This window comes from Armigeres subalbatus, chromosome 2, assembly GCF_024139115.2.
Source record: "Armigeres subalbatus isolate Guangzhou_Male chromosome 2, GZ_Asu_2, whole genome shotgun sequence".
Classification (NCBI taxonomy): domain Eukaryota; kingdom Metazoa; phylum Arthropoda; class Insecta; order Diptera; family Culicidae; genus Armigeres; species Armigeres subalbatus.
The window spans coordinates 152,088,653-152,104,300 of NC_085140.1; the positions used below are offsets into that span (position 1 = coordinate 152,088,653).

General features: G+C 41.1%; 1 protein-coding gene across 5 annotated transcripts in view; it reads right to left on the minus strand.

Annotated features, from left to right (window-relative positions):
- LOC134211033 (glutamate-gated chloride channel) overlaps positions 1–15,648 on the minus strand; it is a 538,835-nt gene that overhangs the window by 182,048 nt on the left and 341,139 nt on the right. For all 5 annotated transcript variants that reach the window (XM_062687560.1, XM_062687563.1, XM_062687564.1 and 2 more), the window contains one exon: positions 1,019–2,098. In XM_062687560.1, the coding sequence (XP_062543544.1) occupies positions 1,019–2,088 (1,070 nt within the window). In that variant the 5' untranslated portion in view covers positions 2,089–2,098. The remainder of the gene's footprint in view (positions 1–1,018; positions 2,099–15,648) is intronic.

The window sequence follows — 15,648 nt, forward strand, 5'->3', positions numbered from 1 at the left end:
GGCAGCACTGGATGAAGGTGATGTTTTTTTATATCATGTTTTTATTTTCTTCCTGCTTTGAAATCAACTTCACATTCCCGGAGAGGCAGAAAAGTAAACAACAGAACTCACATCACCCACTGCGCCGCGAAGATGAAATTTACCACAGCAAAATGTACACATTCACCCAGCAAATTGAAAAAATTCACCACGCGTTTAAATGGGCCACTCACAGTCATACGGTAAGGCAGCCTGTCAGAGCGACTTGTGAGTGGCTGAAATCGAAATTGAACTGTCGGTGTTGGAAATGATTTTTCGGCTGCACCCAGTCGCACTCACCACGGCGGCGATGAAGGCGACTGCAGATTATACTGAGATCCATGTTTTTCACTGCATTGACTGTGAAATATTTCTACCCTGGTACGTGCTATCGTGGTTAAAAGTACGTATGATCGAGGGTACGTACTATCGAGGTATGCTTGTATATATCAAAATTACTCGTCCGAATAAAATTATGATTCCACGATGGAGTTTAACAAATTTGTTGAATAATCTGGAAACACTCGGTCGAACAAACAATAAATCTTTAACATAAATAGCAGTCCAATAGAAAAAATGTTCGGTCTCGATACAAAATACACAATAACGAAGATAAACTCTTTCAGATAAGGTGACCACTATTAATAAATGGAACCCGGGTCTCTTTTTCAGCACAGTTTGTATGGCACTTGTCCACATTTATCGTTTGTTCAGTATGATGTCATTGCGTGAAAAACAGATTCTGCTCTCGTGTGCATCATCTTCAATGTGGAGTGGGTACTGAAAGTCAAAGCTGTACTAAAACTAGCAGTAGCATTGGTTGTCAGTTTGCCAACAATGAGGAAAAAGGAGAAGCCCATCAAGATAAACAGATAGGATTTATTGTTCAGAAGAGCAACAGTGTGCGAGGTCGAAGAAGGTGAGGAACACACAGTTAGTTCTAATTAACGAGATTAATAAAAGTGGAATATAATATCGGGGTTATTCCTCTTATACTTACATAGTATGTGGTGTGTCTGAGGCAACTGTTGGTATTGTTAGATAACATAATGCTAATATAACGCTAGATGCTGCATATAAACAAAGTGAGTGTCTTACAAGATAATGACTACAAGTAGGTCTAGCCGTTGTCGTCGTCGTCGTTGATGATGAAATCGTAGTGGTTTGATGCGATGAAGGGCCTCTGGAAGGCAACCGAAGGCTGGACGAAGAAGGCGTCAGCAGCAGCGAGGCATGGGACGTCGGTGACGCTAATGATGCTGCCGATGGTGCTTGTTCCGACGGTAACGACGAAGAGTAATGCAACGTTTTGGCGCAACCGGTTGTGGTAGCTGTGCTGCCAATCGGTTCAACCAGAGCAACCAAAGGATCACAGGACAATAATGGCGATGACGGGGCGACCAGAGGGGGCGGTGGCGGCACCGTCGTTTGTGGTGGAGACGATGTGCTGGAGGCTCTCGATATAGCTACTATCGATGTCGCTGAGCGGGGTGAGGACGGGAACGACGACAGTGAAGGCTGCTGGTATTTCGATGCACTCGATTCGGGAGGCCCTGATGGAAATTGGCAGCCTCCGGTATCATGGGAATAGTCGCTTGCCAGCGCATTGTCAGTGGGTGGCGGCGGCGGCGGCGGCGGTTCGTCTGGGGTGCAGGCGATGGAGCCGCAGGGTTGTACAGCGTTCCAAGTGGAGCCACTTCTCGCAACTACATGCTTAGTGATAAATTGTGAAAGTTTATCTAAAATAATCGTCGAGTACTGGTACGAGGATAAGTGGAACGGATGGAAAAGGTTGAATGGATAATGAAGGCTGATTCCGGAATTGACTCCCGTCGGTGGTTCGGATGCAGGCGGGATGCTAGCGGCGCTTTGATGTCCGCCTACCACCGGTGATGATTTGTTTTGATTGTGGGCTTTCGGGCGGAGCTTTTGATGCCTTTTGAAATTGCTGACAGTGCCTGTGGATTTGAATCCTGGCGCAGTTAACTGATGATCACAGCCGATTGTTTCGATCCAACTAGGCTCCGGGTGTGACGTGCGATAATGCGCTTTCTCGCACGAGAAACCCATATTATGACATCTGCAAGCGGGAAAGGAAAAAGAGAATCAGAGCATTAGTATTATTTGAAATTGCAATCGTTGCTATCTGTAATTGAAATCAGTTGATTGAATTTGTTTCAGGTGCTTGGTTCGTCGGGATATGGATCATTCAGTTTTATACAAACAGGGTACACCGCACTATATTTTTATATGTTTGCAGGCCATGTCATTCGGGATCAAAATAACATTTTATCCCTTTTAAACAAAGAATCATTTTTCAAATACATAATCAGGGAAAAATGTCGACTGAAATTAACATTATTCAGAGATTAAAACATTTTCCCGGAAGGAAAAGCTGTCACTCGGTAATTACAGTTGTATTGAAAACTGCAAAATAGCTGAAATCGATTGATAACTTCCAAATGAATATCTCGACCCCATACTGGTCCCTTGTCCAGATCTGACCAAATATCGAAACACTAATCTGCACATACCTTTGCTTGCCCCATTCGAGCATAGCCTTTGTATTACAGTACGTTCTTCGGAATAGAGAACTGCAAATATTTGCTAGCTATGAGCTAAATCAAATCTCGAATTCTTGTTTGCGGTTCATATTCTTCAGATTGTGCAATGCACAAACCTGTGGGGCTCCTTCTGAAATGATGCAGAAGATGATGATGATGCTATCGATATCGATCGTAGAAGCATCTGCATGCCAAACGCATCGATGCCAATGAATGCATGTTTCTCGAGTATTCTCTGTCTTAAGCCTGTTCGTTTTACCTCTGGGCGAAGACGAGTCTGTTGGATTCGAACGGCTGAATGGACAGAGAGCGGTGGTGTTGTTGCTAGAATGTTTGCCTTACGTGCTTTAACAAATTGTTTGGGGGGATTGAAGGTGTACGATAAATTTTAAAATCATTTTCAGATAAGTTTGGAATATAGGGCTGAGATTCTTTTATGCGCTAATGAACATAACGAAAATAGGAAACAACCGGAGAAACTGCCAGTGAAACTCCCGGAGGGATTCTCGTAGAAACTGCTGGTGGATCTCCCGGAGGAATTCCCGAAGGAACTGCCGGAGGAGCTCCCGTAAGAACTCCCGGAGGAATTTCAGGAGGAACTCCTAGAAGAATTACTAGAGGACCTCCCGGATGAGCTCCCAGAGAAACTATCGAAAGAACTTCTGGAGGAATTTCCAGCTTAACTTCTAAAGAAAGCTTAAATGATTTCCTGAAAAAAAGCCTGAATAATTTCCTGGAATAGCTTCTGGTGGAACTCCCGGAGGAATTTCCGGAGAAACTCCCGGATGAATTGCTGGTGGAATTCCCGGAGGAACTCTCGAAGGAGTTTTCTGGAAGAATTCCTGAAGAAACTCCCGGGAGAATTTTCAAAGGAGCCCCGGAGAAACTACCAGAAGCATTCTCGGAAACAAGATAATTCATATTATAGACAAATCTCGTCTAGCTGAAACCTTTGTTGGGGTTTGTAGCTGGACCATCATCATCATCAGAGGACCTCCCGGAGAATTCCCTGAGGAGCTCTCAGAGAAATTCTCAGGGGAGCTTCTGGTGGAAAATCTATATAAATTCCTGAAGAAGCCTAAATAAATTCCAATTCTGCCGAAATTCCCGGAAGAATTTTCACTGCCGATAGAACTACCGGAATAATTCTCGAAGGAAATTCTAGAGAAATTGGAAATGCCGGTGGAACTCCTGGAAGAATTTCAGGAGGAATTTTCGGAGAAACTCCTGGAGGATCTCCCAGTGGAAATCTTGAAGTTTCCACCGGAATTCTTTCAGGATTTCATTGCGAATTAATCTAGGAATTCCTCCGAAAATTCCATTGTTGATTTCATTTTCGGTATAAATTTCCGGTGGAATTCCTGGAGAAATTCTTTGAAATTTTCACAAGAAATTATTCGAAACAATTCACAGAAAATTTTATGGAATTTACACAAGAAATTCGAAGATTTTTCTTGAAATTCTCAGGAATGGTTACTGGCAATTCTGCGGAGTTTCCATGGAATATTCTTATTCTTATTCTGGGAATTCTGCAGAACTTATAAAGAAGTTCGTGAAGATTTTCTTGGAGTAAATAATGATGGAATTTTCGGATCAATTCCCGGCAAAATTTAAGGTGGAATTCCTGAAGACACTGCCGAATAAGTTGCTGGAGGTATTCCTAAAGAATCCCTGATAGAATTTCGGATAGAATGCCAGGAGCAATTGTCGAAGGAATTCCTGGAGAAAGCTTGCATATTGATTTTTCTGCCTATTTTATAATAAATATTATTTCAGAGAGGATTTGTTTAGAATTTCAGATGTATGGTTCTAGTTTTCTTAAACGTTCGCTAATATTTTCCTCACTTTATTTAAAAATATCTGATGAGCAATAAATCACGCATTTTTATATCCATTATTGTTTTAATCATTATTGTTTCGATTTGGTTTGGATTTGGTTTCATGTGTTAATATTCATGTGTTTTTATAAAACTACTATAAAACTACGATTTAGAAGACCAAAAAAGTTGCCCCCCCCCCCCTTCTCGAAATCCTGGCTACGCCCATGCCCAAAGACACAATCCTGGGGGGTGCCCCGTGCAATTCGACAACTTTTTGTTTCCTGGGCCAGTCTATTATGGATCATATGGCCAAAATGATGTATCAAAGATTTATGGATCATTTTCATACATTCATGGGAAAATAGCAAGAATTGTGTAGTTTTACGCACTACGAACTTTTCTCAAGAGTTTCCATTGTAAAAAGGGAGAAACAAGTCTCTCAGAAATCGAGTCTACTCATCTTCACTAATTGTGACGAATTTGTTGCTGCAGCTATTCGATGTTGAACTTATTCCTATAATAAAAAACACGCTTATGAAGATTAAAAATGCTACAACTACTAAAAATGAACTTTTTTTTTCTTCAATGGCTCTACATTCCATTCCAACTGGAACTTTGCCTGCTTTTCAAATTAGTGTTCTATTGGCATTTACACAGTTATTAATTGAAAGTTTTTCTATGTCCGCCAATGCATGAGTATGTATCTTGTATGACAAGGACAGTGGATACACTATGTCGAGGGAGCCGAGAATGTTTTCCACCCGAAAACATGCTAGGCCGGATCGAGATTCGAACTCGCCATCTCCGGATTTTGCAATCCTTCGCCTTTGCTCGCAAGACTAACTGGAGACCCAAATTGAACTAACCATTGTTAATTTATTAAGTCTTGGTAAGTATTTTACCAGCCCACAATGCGGTGTTAGGAAATCTAAAGAAATTTGTAGAAGTGGGTAATGAGAATTTCGTCACAATCAGCTGACAGCAGAGTCAATAATAAGAAACCCCACATTATCCACGCCATTCTTGAAATCACAATTTATTTCTGTCAAAATATTCTAGCAACCACACATTCGAAAGAAACCACAGATTTCAGAGCATAAGGAAATTTTGCCTCTATTGAATTCTTTTACAGCTCTACACGAAATGGTTGAACGTCAGACGAAAGAGAACTTGCAAAAGGTAATGCGAGAAGAACTGGAATTGGTTGGTGTTGGCTTGGAACAAGTGGTAACAGTTACTCATGATAACGGTGCTAACATGATTGCATCCGTCAAATGTCTGAAAGCTGTTTTGTCTCATCGTGAAGAAGATGACGATGAACCATTGTCCGCTGTTCTTCAAAATACACGTGATTTACTGCAGAGTGTAAAGGAGGAAGACTCTGAAAATTTGAATACTTCTGAAGAAGAGGTAATCGATGATGACGAACAATGTCCTGAAATTGAAGGATTGGATGATCAACTTTCAGATGATTTCGTCGATGGAGATGGAAATGACAACTTTTCATTAGATGATACAGAGGAAGATGAAGACATGGACATACTTGAGAGCATAAGATGTGGAGCACATACTGCACAGCTGGCGGTTTGGGATGTTGTAAAGCCATACAAACGCAGACTCAACGAGATTAACAAGATATGCATAAAGATGCGTCATAAGGAGTTCCAACATCTATTCAAATTCTACAAGAAACCAGTTCCGCCGAAAGTCAATGAAACGCGGTGGAATGTCTGGCAGATATTGCTGAAATATGTGGAATCCTTGAAAGACCAACCAATCTTGAGTATGCTTAGGAATCAGGACTCTTCACTTGGTATACTCACCATGATTCTTCGCTTGGAAGTTATTACACACACTATTTTTATTTACAGATTTTTCACGTCACTGGAGCTTCATTGAAAAATTTTGTCAGTTATTCGATCCAATATTTATTCATACTATGCGGCTTCAGAAAAATCATGTGCCTCTCTCACAGTTCTATACATATATAGTGGCTAACGTGCATGGCAAAGTTGAAGGTTATGAAGAATAACTCGATGGCAAATAAACTTCTGAAGGCGATGGAGTCAATGCTTTTGAAGCGCGAACACGGCATTCAAAGCATGGTTGTATTTGGATCCAAGATTCAATTACTTGCGATCAAAACGTATTTCTAGAGAAGACAAAGAGGCTGTTCAGATAAGCTAAAGCAATTTTAAACAGTATGACGTGAATTTAATTCATCAAAGTCACTATACATTCACAGAAATATCTCTTGGCCCTGAATAAGCGGTTGGATCAATTGCTGAATACCGAAGAAGTTCAGGAACAATCAATAAATCATGGAGGAAACGAGTTTCAAAACGACATTGTTGAAGATTTTTTGGCTGAGTTGTTTGAAGAGGATACAGAGCTATCTGTGCCTGAGCGACAAGCTGCTGATACTTTGCTCGCAGAAATAGTCAAACTCGAATCCAGGCCAAAAGTCAATATTACTACAATCAACAGAGCCGATACTTCTAATCGTTCAACGGAACCTCAACCTGGAACATCAAAGGACAACATACCATCCGTTCAGCATAATGCGAATACTGAATTTGACCTCATTCAATACTGGAGAAAGAAAAAAGCTGTATGTCCTCGCCTTTATCGCCTCGCGCAAGTTATATTAGCTGTCCCTTCAACACAAGTGACAGTTGAAAGGCTGTTCAGTCAGCTAAAGTTTGTTTTAACTGACTCTAGATTGCGTCTAACTGACAGAGCGATCAAGGATCTGATGCTGCTGAAAATGAATCAAGATTTGCTTCCAATGGTAGTGGATCATTTACTGGAAATGGGTATAGTGTAAATATAAAAGCGCAGTTACAATATTTAAAGCATAGTTTCTTAAAGCTATGGGAGTGGATAGTTGCAGGAAATATAAAATGCCCATTTTATATTCCTAACATGGTTTTTGGATCTTTTCTTTAGAAATTCATATGAAATATCACGCACAAACAGAAGAATCGTTAAATTGGAATCTAGGGTTTGTATTTGATAGAAACACAAATAAAACTGCGGAAAACAATGAAATGAAATATAGAGAGCATAACTCTCTCTCTCTTCTCTTGACTATCTATTATTCCAGAATAATTTGAACATAATGGACCTAACCCTAGATTCCAATAAAATTCCGCACTTGGTGGACGAGTGACTGCATCATCAATTCCTTCCCATCCCCAATGACCGTGAGGACGTAGCCAGCGCCGTTATCGACCATCTAAAATACTAGGACTCTCGAACTGTGCACATTGAGCTTGGAGAGCACATCCCATGCTTCCATCCATTGGTTCCCTGTGCAATTGCGATTGCTCTGGTCGATCACGGAGTAGCAACTATGAAATGCACGATCATCATGCTCATGCTTAATAATTTGAACATAATAAATTGAGATGAGCTTAATCATATTTCCGAATGACATTTCCAAATCCGATTCGTTCGAATCATTTTCCCATTGCATTCTGCGGGCGTAAACAAAAATACGCACCAACTTTCGCTCGAAGCAGCGTTCAAACACAAACAAGAAAATGAGTGTACCTCTAGGCCTCCATGGACTAATGTAATTCTATAATGATCTGTATGATTTCTTATTTTGAACAAGTCTCTAGCTCCATTAGTTGATCTCCAACATTTGCTTCCGGTTCATAACACAACGCACAAAGGCGGAAACCCGAAAAAACCCAAAAATCGGAGCTCGTTGGTATTTTTTAGATTTCACACATATATTAAATTAACTGATTCCAAAATTTGATAATGGTAGTTTGTTGAAGTAAACACTGTAAAGAATCTCCCTAATACATTTGTATGGCAAAAGAAAATTTGACTAAACTTTTTTCGGGAAAGATTTGCAACGATCTTGTATCATGTATTAAAATCTATTTTTTGTCTACTTTCTGGTGGTTAATGTGTTGATTTGCTACTAGCTGCTCCAAAGCTGGAAATTGACTGTTTCAATGTATGGGGGCCCGCCACCTTGCAACGATTTGCCCTCTTGTTCCATTAAAAAAATCCCTCTACAAGCAATACAAAGCAGCAGCAAAAAAAGTGACCAGCCAGTTAAAGAGAAAATGTGTTAATGCATGATTGAGCAGCATAAATTAAAGCAGATTAGCATAACTTTACTCTTAGAAACATTACACTACGATATATGTACGGTGATTGAAGTATTATTGATAGTATCGTTATGAGTGAGAATCAAACGAACGTCAAAATCATTGCGATAGTTTCAATTCAAAATGATTCGGCCGATGAACATTCTCATCTGAAAGAAAATTATTGTGAGCAGTTATACTTGAAGTTCATCAAAAGTAACAACAAAGAGATCTCACACCGTGAGACGAATTCATCTAAATTTGATTGGATAAATGATCTAGTCACCATTTGGAGATTGAATACTTTGTTTCACAGAACACCGAACAGAATCGTAGTGACATCATGATAATTATCGTGTATCAACAACCTTGCCTCTTAATATCACTATTTGATTAAAGATTCACAGATATGTAACGGGAGGCCACTAAAAAACAGGAATTCCGATTCTTCAATACTTTTCTATGAGAACATTAATGCATTCAGAGAAATATTACCTTATGTGAATGGATCCTTAGAATATTCATAAAATTGTTGCAAACACACTTTTACTTCAACATGTTCAGTTGTTTAAAACATGCCGTCAAAACAGGAAGTACTGCGGCGTGCATTGTACAATTCTTTCAAGCGAACGAAGATCGTGGGAAAAGTACACGGTGGACACTTTTAAGCGTGTAAATGTTTCGAAAACTGTTGAAAGATCTTTGGTCTACGAGATCAAAGACACGAAGCAACTCATCAATAGGATCAGAAGCAGCATCCGGAAATGGCATCCGTCCACGTGATCCGTTCATGTGATAGCAGCAAGATTAAGCTATAATTCATTAATCGAAGTTTGAAGACTAAGGTCAACTCTTTATATAACATATATCAGATTGAACTGTACTTCTTTGTAGTTTTCTTCCCGGTCCATTCTTTCCATTCCCGCCATTTAGTGGTTACCCGTTATTTCAAGCGCAATAGATAGATTACCTAAACTGAAATACGAAATACGTATCTGTAATCTTTTAATCAAGTAGTGGGATTAAATTGGATAAATTGGACTTGACAAATGAATTCTTCGTACATTAGCACTACATCCTAGAAAATTTTGAAATATTAACTTTTATAAAAAAAATCATGTTTTTTCTCTGATTGAGGTTCATATACGCATGAGCAGGAGTGTTTTGATACGCATTTCCACTTTTATTGTAAATGATTGCTTCCATATTCAGCTATAGCTTTCGGTAACAAACTTAAAACTCCCCTAATAGCAGCTGAGAAAATCTGTTTTACTCACTGTTTGCAATTCAAGAGATTACATCTACTGTAAGCCAATCCAACCAACGATAGCGACTGCAACAATGCAGCGAGTTTATCGCTCACTTTATCTGAACGTTTTTTCCTTTTCCCTTAGAAACTCCCATCTTTATTAAGCTTGCAGTACTCAGCCAGCCCAACCGGGCTTCGCAATAAATATTTTCCATTTAAATCCTCACCGCTCGTTCCCCTTTCTTATTTCGCCGTTAGTTCATCCGAACCAGTGATTGTAGCATGCTTCAGCTGTTCGAGCTCCTAAGGGCACGGAATTTGACAATGCTCTGACTTTCAGACCGCCAAGGTTGTAGCTGTTTCGGCTGCCGCTACCAAATGTTTACCAGCACTGCCACCGACCGGCTGCTTCCAATCGTCCATCGTTGTGTTCCAGTTAGGAACGATACACAGCAAACCGTCACCGTGGTAAAGTTTCGTTCGGAACGACGTTCCACATAAGGTACTGGGGCAACGTTTTGACACACAGGGTACGATTCGACATGGTTATGATATAATGCATATTGATTTTCGCGATTAATTGAAACAGGATGATAAATGTTTGCCTCGTAGCTTACTGTTCATCACGATATTCGATTGTTTTGGTTTCGAAGGCGTTTTAGACGAAGTTTAACATAAAGTATCTACTCGATTTCAAACTGATTGATGACGTTATTCTATTAGCTCACCGGAAATTGAATATTTGAACGTATGTTTGAACCCTCTATTTCAAACCCACAGACCACAAACCGTAATTTTTGCTTCTCTTTATATTTTACCAACTATAAATTTCGCCGAGCGGAAGTGAGCGGCTGCATCAATCAATCCACCACATTATCCAGAAAATATGGGAGGATAAAGAACTGCCTGCCGGCTGGTTGGATGGCCTCATATGACCAATCTATAAGAAAGGGCACAGACTGTGCCAATTACAGAGGGATCACCCTTCTGAACTCGGCGTACAAAATCCTGTCGTGTATTCTGTTTAACAGGCTGAGACCGCTTGACTGCGATGATCCTTGATAAATTCCGGGAGTACAACTTGCAGACTCACCATCTGTTCATTGATTTCCAAGCAGCGTACGATTCAGTGAAGAAAACTGAGCTGTGACAGATAATGTCCGAACATGATTTTCCGGCGGAACTGATTAGACTGGTACGTGCAACGCTGGATGGCTCGAAATCATGCAGACGAAGTGTCAACCTCTTTTGTGACCTAAGACGGATTGAAGCAGAGTGATGCACTTTCGAATTTATTGTTCAACATTGCACTCGAAGGCGCTATTAGGAGATCTGGCGTGCAGAGGAACGGCACTATCATCACACGGTCGCATATGCTCCTGGGCTTTGCGGACGACATCGACCTTATTGGTATCGATCGCAGAGCAGTAGTGGAGGCTTTTGTCCCACTGAAGAGGGAGACGGCGAGGATAGGCTTAACCATTAACTCTACCAAGACAAAGTACATGGTGGCAGGTAGAGATAGAGGAAGAACTTGTGGTGTTGGTGCTGAGGTAGTGCTTGATGGGGATGTGTTTGAAGTTGTTGAAGAATTTGTTTAGCTTGGAACGCTTATGACATGTGACAATGACGTTTCACGTGAAGTGAAAAGACGCATTGCTACTGCGAATACTGCCTGCTGCGAATAGGGCCTTTTACGGATTACGTAACCAGCTTATGTGTGCAACGACCTAGAAGGAAATTTGCTGACAGGTGCATCGGTGAACAGAATGAATATAAGCGAAGATGGCCAAGCTGTGGAGTCACCTACACTAGATGAGGCTGCGAGGAAGGACCAGCTCCTGGCTAAACTTCTCTGGCAGTGAGCAGCTTTATGAAGTTCTGAACCATATTAAGTCGAAAATATGGGAAGACGAGGAATTGCCTGTTAGCTGGTTGGACGGCGTCATTTGCCCTCTCTTTCAGAAAGGGCACATACTGGACTGCGCCAATTACCGAGGAATAACTCTCCTCAATGCGGCGTACAAAATTATGTCCCGTATGCTGTTCAACAGATTGAGACCGCTTGAAGAGTCCTTCGTCGGCGGATCAAATATTTACCCTGAGACAAATCCTTGATGAATTCCGGGAGTACAACTTGCAGACACATCATCTGTTTATTGATTTCAAGGCGGCGTACGATTCAGTGAAACGGAATGAATTATGGCAAATTAAGCTTGAACATGGTTTTCCGGTGAAACTGATACGGTTGATTCGTATAACGTTGGACGGATCGAAATCAAGTGTAAGGGTTGCGGATGAAATATCGACGTCATTTGTTACCTTAGATGGATTAAAGCAGGGTGATGCACTCTCGAACCTATTGTTCAATATAGCGCTCGAGGGAGCGATTAGGAGAGCTGGTGTGCAAAGAAGCGGTACCATTATCACAAAATCGCATATGCTCCTGGGATTTGCGAACGATATCGATATTATCGGGATTGATCGCCGAGCCGTGGAAGAGACTTTTGTGCCTTTTAAGAGGGAGACAGCAAGGATTGAGTCCAATACCAGCAAAACGAAGTACATGGTCACTGGCAATCAACGTGGGTTGATTAGTGGTGGTGGTAGCGAAATGGTGCTGGATGGTGAAAAATTTTAAATGGTAGAAGAATTTGTGTATCTTGGAACATTAGTGACGTGCGATAATGATGTTACCCGCGAGATGAAAAGGCGTATTGCAGCTACAAATAGGGCTTATCACGGACCTCGTGACCAGCTTAAGTCTCGTAGTCTGAAAACGAAAACAAAACTCACGCTGTATACTACTCTGATTGTTCCGATGGCTTTATACGGCTATGCAACATGGACGTTAAAGGAGGCTAATCAGAGAGCTTTCGGAGTGTTTGAGCGTAAGGTGCTGCGGACAATACACGGCGGTAAACAGGAGAACGGTATCTGGCGGCGTCGCATGTACCACGAATTGTAACAGGTGTATAAACGGCTGGATAATATTAAGCTTATACAACACGGCAGACTACGGTGGGCTGGTAACGTTGTTCGTACGCCGGAAGAACGTCAAGCGAAGATAATATTTAGCAGAGAATCCAGAAAAGGCCGCAGGCTTCGTGGAAGGCCGCGTACACGATGGCTTTTTGCAGTTGAAGAGGACCTGAGGGTCGAGTCCAGTGGAGAAGGATACTCCATTCGAGGTAGGTTCATCGAAGAGCTGTAGCCCATCAAGTATCAAGTATCAAGTAAGTAATTAAGTTGCTGTAACTCAATGCAACTGAATTGTGTTGCTTGGGAAATGAATTAAAATGAAACCCTTCCGGCTTTAGCTACCTTCTGGATACTGGGTTTGCCGTAGAGTTGGGCGAGCTCGTGGTTCATTCTTCGCCGCCACACACCGTCTTCTTGCACACCGCCAAAGATGGTCCTAAACACCCGTCTCTCGAATACTCCGAGTGCTTGCAAGTCCTCCTCGAGCATTGTCCATGTTTCATGTCCGTAGAGGACAACCGGTCTTATAAGCGTCTTGTACATGACACATTTGCTGCGGTGGCGAATCTTTTTCGACCGCAGTTTCTTCTGGAGCCCGTAGTAGGCCCGACTTCCACAGATGATGTGCCTTCGTATTTCACGACTAACGTTGTTGTCAGCCGGTAGCAAGGATCCGAGGTAGACGAATTCCTCGACCACCTCGAAGGTATCTCCGTCTATCGTAACACTGCTTCCCAGGCGGGCCCTGTCTAGAGGGTCTTGTTCGGGAAAATCCCGGGACATTATTGCATTACATCATCCCGGATCCCGGGATTTTTCATGCAAATCCCGGGATTTCCCGAAAATAAAAAATACATGATAACAAAAATATTTAAGATAAATTAATGAATGTATGTTCTGCATAATTGCACCGATTCTAGTTTGTTAGCCCATCGGCTTTTATTTTCCCGCATGTCTTATGCACACCCATACATACAAACATACACAAATAAGCAATCACAGATATCTTCTCAATTGGTCGAGAGAGTGATGAGTAACAATATAGGTCTCCTCATTTCATTTATTTAGTTAACATCTAAACAGATAACACTGAATCAACAATTTGACGCCACAATGCACGGTTCGAGGCCGCATCTCTCCATCCTCGGATACGCCCCACGCTCGCCAAGTCGTCGTATAGGTCTCCTAGCCTTCTGACTATTTTGTTTTTGGAGCGAACATACAGCTGATGAAAATAAGGAATCAGCTTTCCAGATTTCACAATAATCGAAGTGCCATCCGATGTGCGATCAACTGCTACGAAATTGTGTTCAATGTCACAACTCGTTAACAGCTGTTCCACGGATTGCTTTATCTTCTCCGCCGGAAACGATCCGTAAAGCCGAAGTTGCCCCAAGTTGTCGCACCTCGCTATTAATGACGTTCTTCATCGAAGTCCCCCAAGTCCAAGACGATTATGTCGGAATAAAAATGTTCAGATAATGATGACGACGATTGTTTCAACGACATCAATGGTAGTGAAAAATCAGATGACGAACTCAATTCGTTCTCATTTGGTAATATCTGAACTTATATTATATTGATTTTCTTAACCAATTGTTGAATTTAATTCAGATTATATAAAACCGATTTTGGAGAAACTTTCAAACGAATCCGAAACATTGTTCGAATTCCAGAGGAAGGATGAAAACCGGTTTAGGGAACAACTTCAACTCGTTCAGGATGTTCTGAAAACTAGTGAACTGTGAAATCGCTCCATAAGAATAAAAGTACGTACATAATCAAAAATTATCTGGATCTGGTTCAATCGATATTCGACGCTACCCAGCCTGTTGGGGTGATATCGGAGGCGCTGAAGGGTCGTGACGTAAAGTTGTTGACTAGACTTTTTGCAATCTGAACTGAATAGACAGCAAAACCCTTTCACTTCGAATTTGCACGATGCAATTCTGAAACGAGTAGATGAGCGTCGAGACATCAAGAGATGAGATGGCTTCAAAGTAAAGAAAGGTAATTTTCGAATTCTGCTGGGCTTTCGATCGCTTCCCGTCACCAGCTGATTAAGTTTGTTCAAGTTCCGATCCACACATCATTTTCTGAATCTGACGGGAACTAGGCTTCATCTCCATAGAAGAGTTGTAAGCTATGACCAAAAACAGAGAAATGCGTCGTAGCTTGAATAATTTCATCAATATGGAGCATGCTCTGTTTGAAGTAACTGATGAACTAGTATCGAGTCTGGAGAAGGTTTTCATGGCATTGAAGTCCATTAAAACCACTTCGATTGATATACCCAACCAGCGACTGTTAGATTTTCATACACTTCTGTATAGAACTTACCAAAACCTGTATAAGAACTGGGCATATGCAACATTGTTAGATTCTTATACAATATAAGATTACAAACAAAATTGTAAGAAAAGCTTGCGAAATTGTAAGGTTCATATAATATTTATAAAAGAATCTAGCGTTTTCGCATATGCCCAGTTCTTATACAGGTTTTGGTAGGATCTTATACATAATTGTTTGAAAATCTACCAATCACCGGTTGAGCGAGCGGGTGTTCTCTGATTTTAATTCTGAAATAACTAATAAGAATTATTTATTGTCGGATTCAAGCATCAACGCCTTAACATTTATTAAACCGTATTACAAGCAGCCCGGTGGCATCCCGATCTCACACAGTAGGTTTGTTTTACAGCCAACATTGCGCGACCGTATCCCACCGACAGTTTTGTATCCTAAAGAGAATCATATGTGATGTTAGTAAACAAAACACATACTATCATGAATTTTACACTGAGATGTTGCAAATATGCAATAACAAAAAAAAAACATGGCTGCAAAACCATGGCGTCGTGCCACCCACCAGATTGCAAGCGAGTAGACAAGGGGCGAGTCGTTAG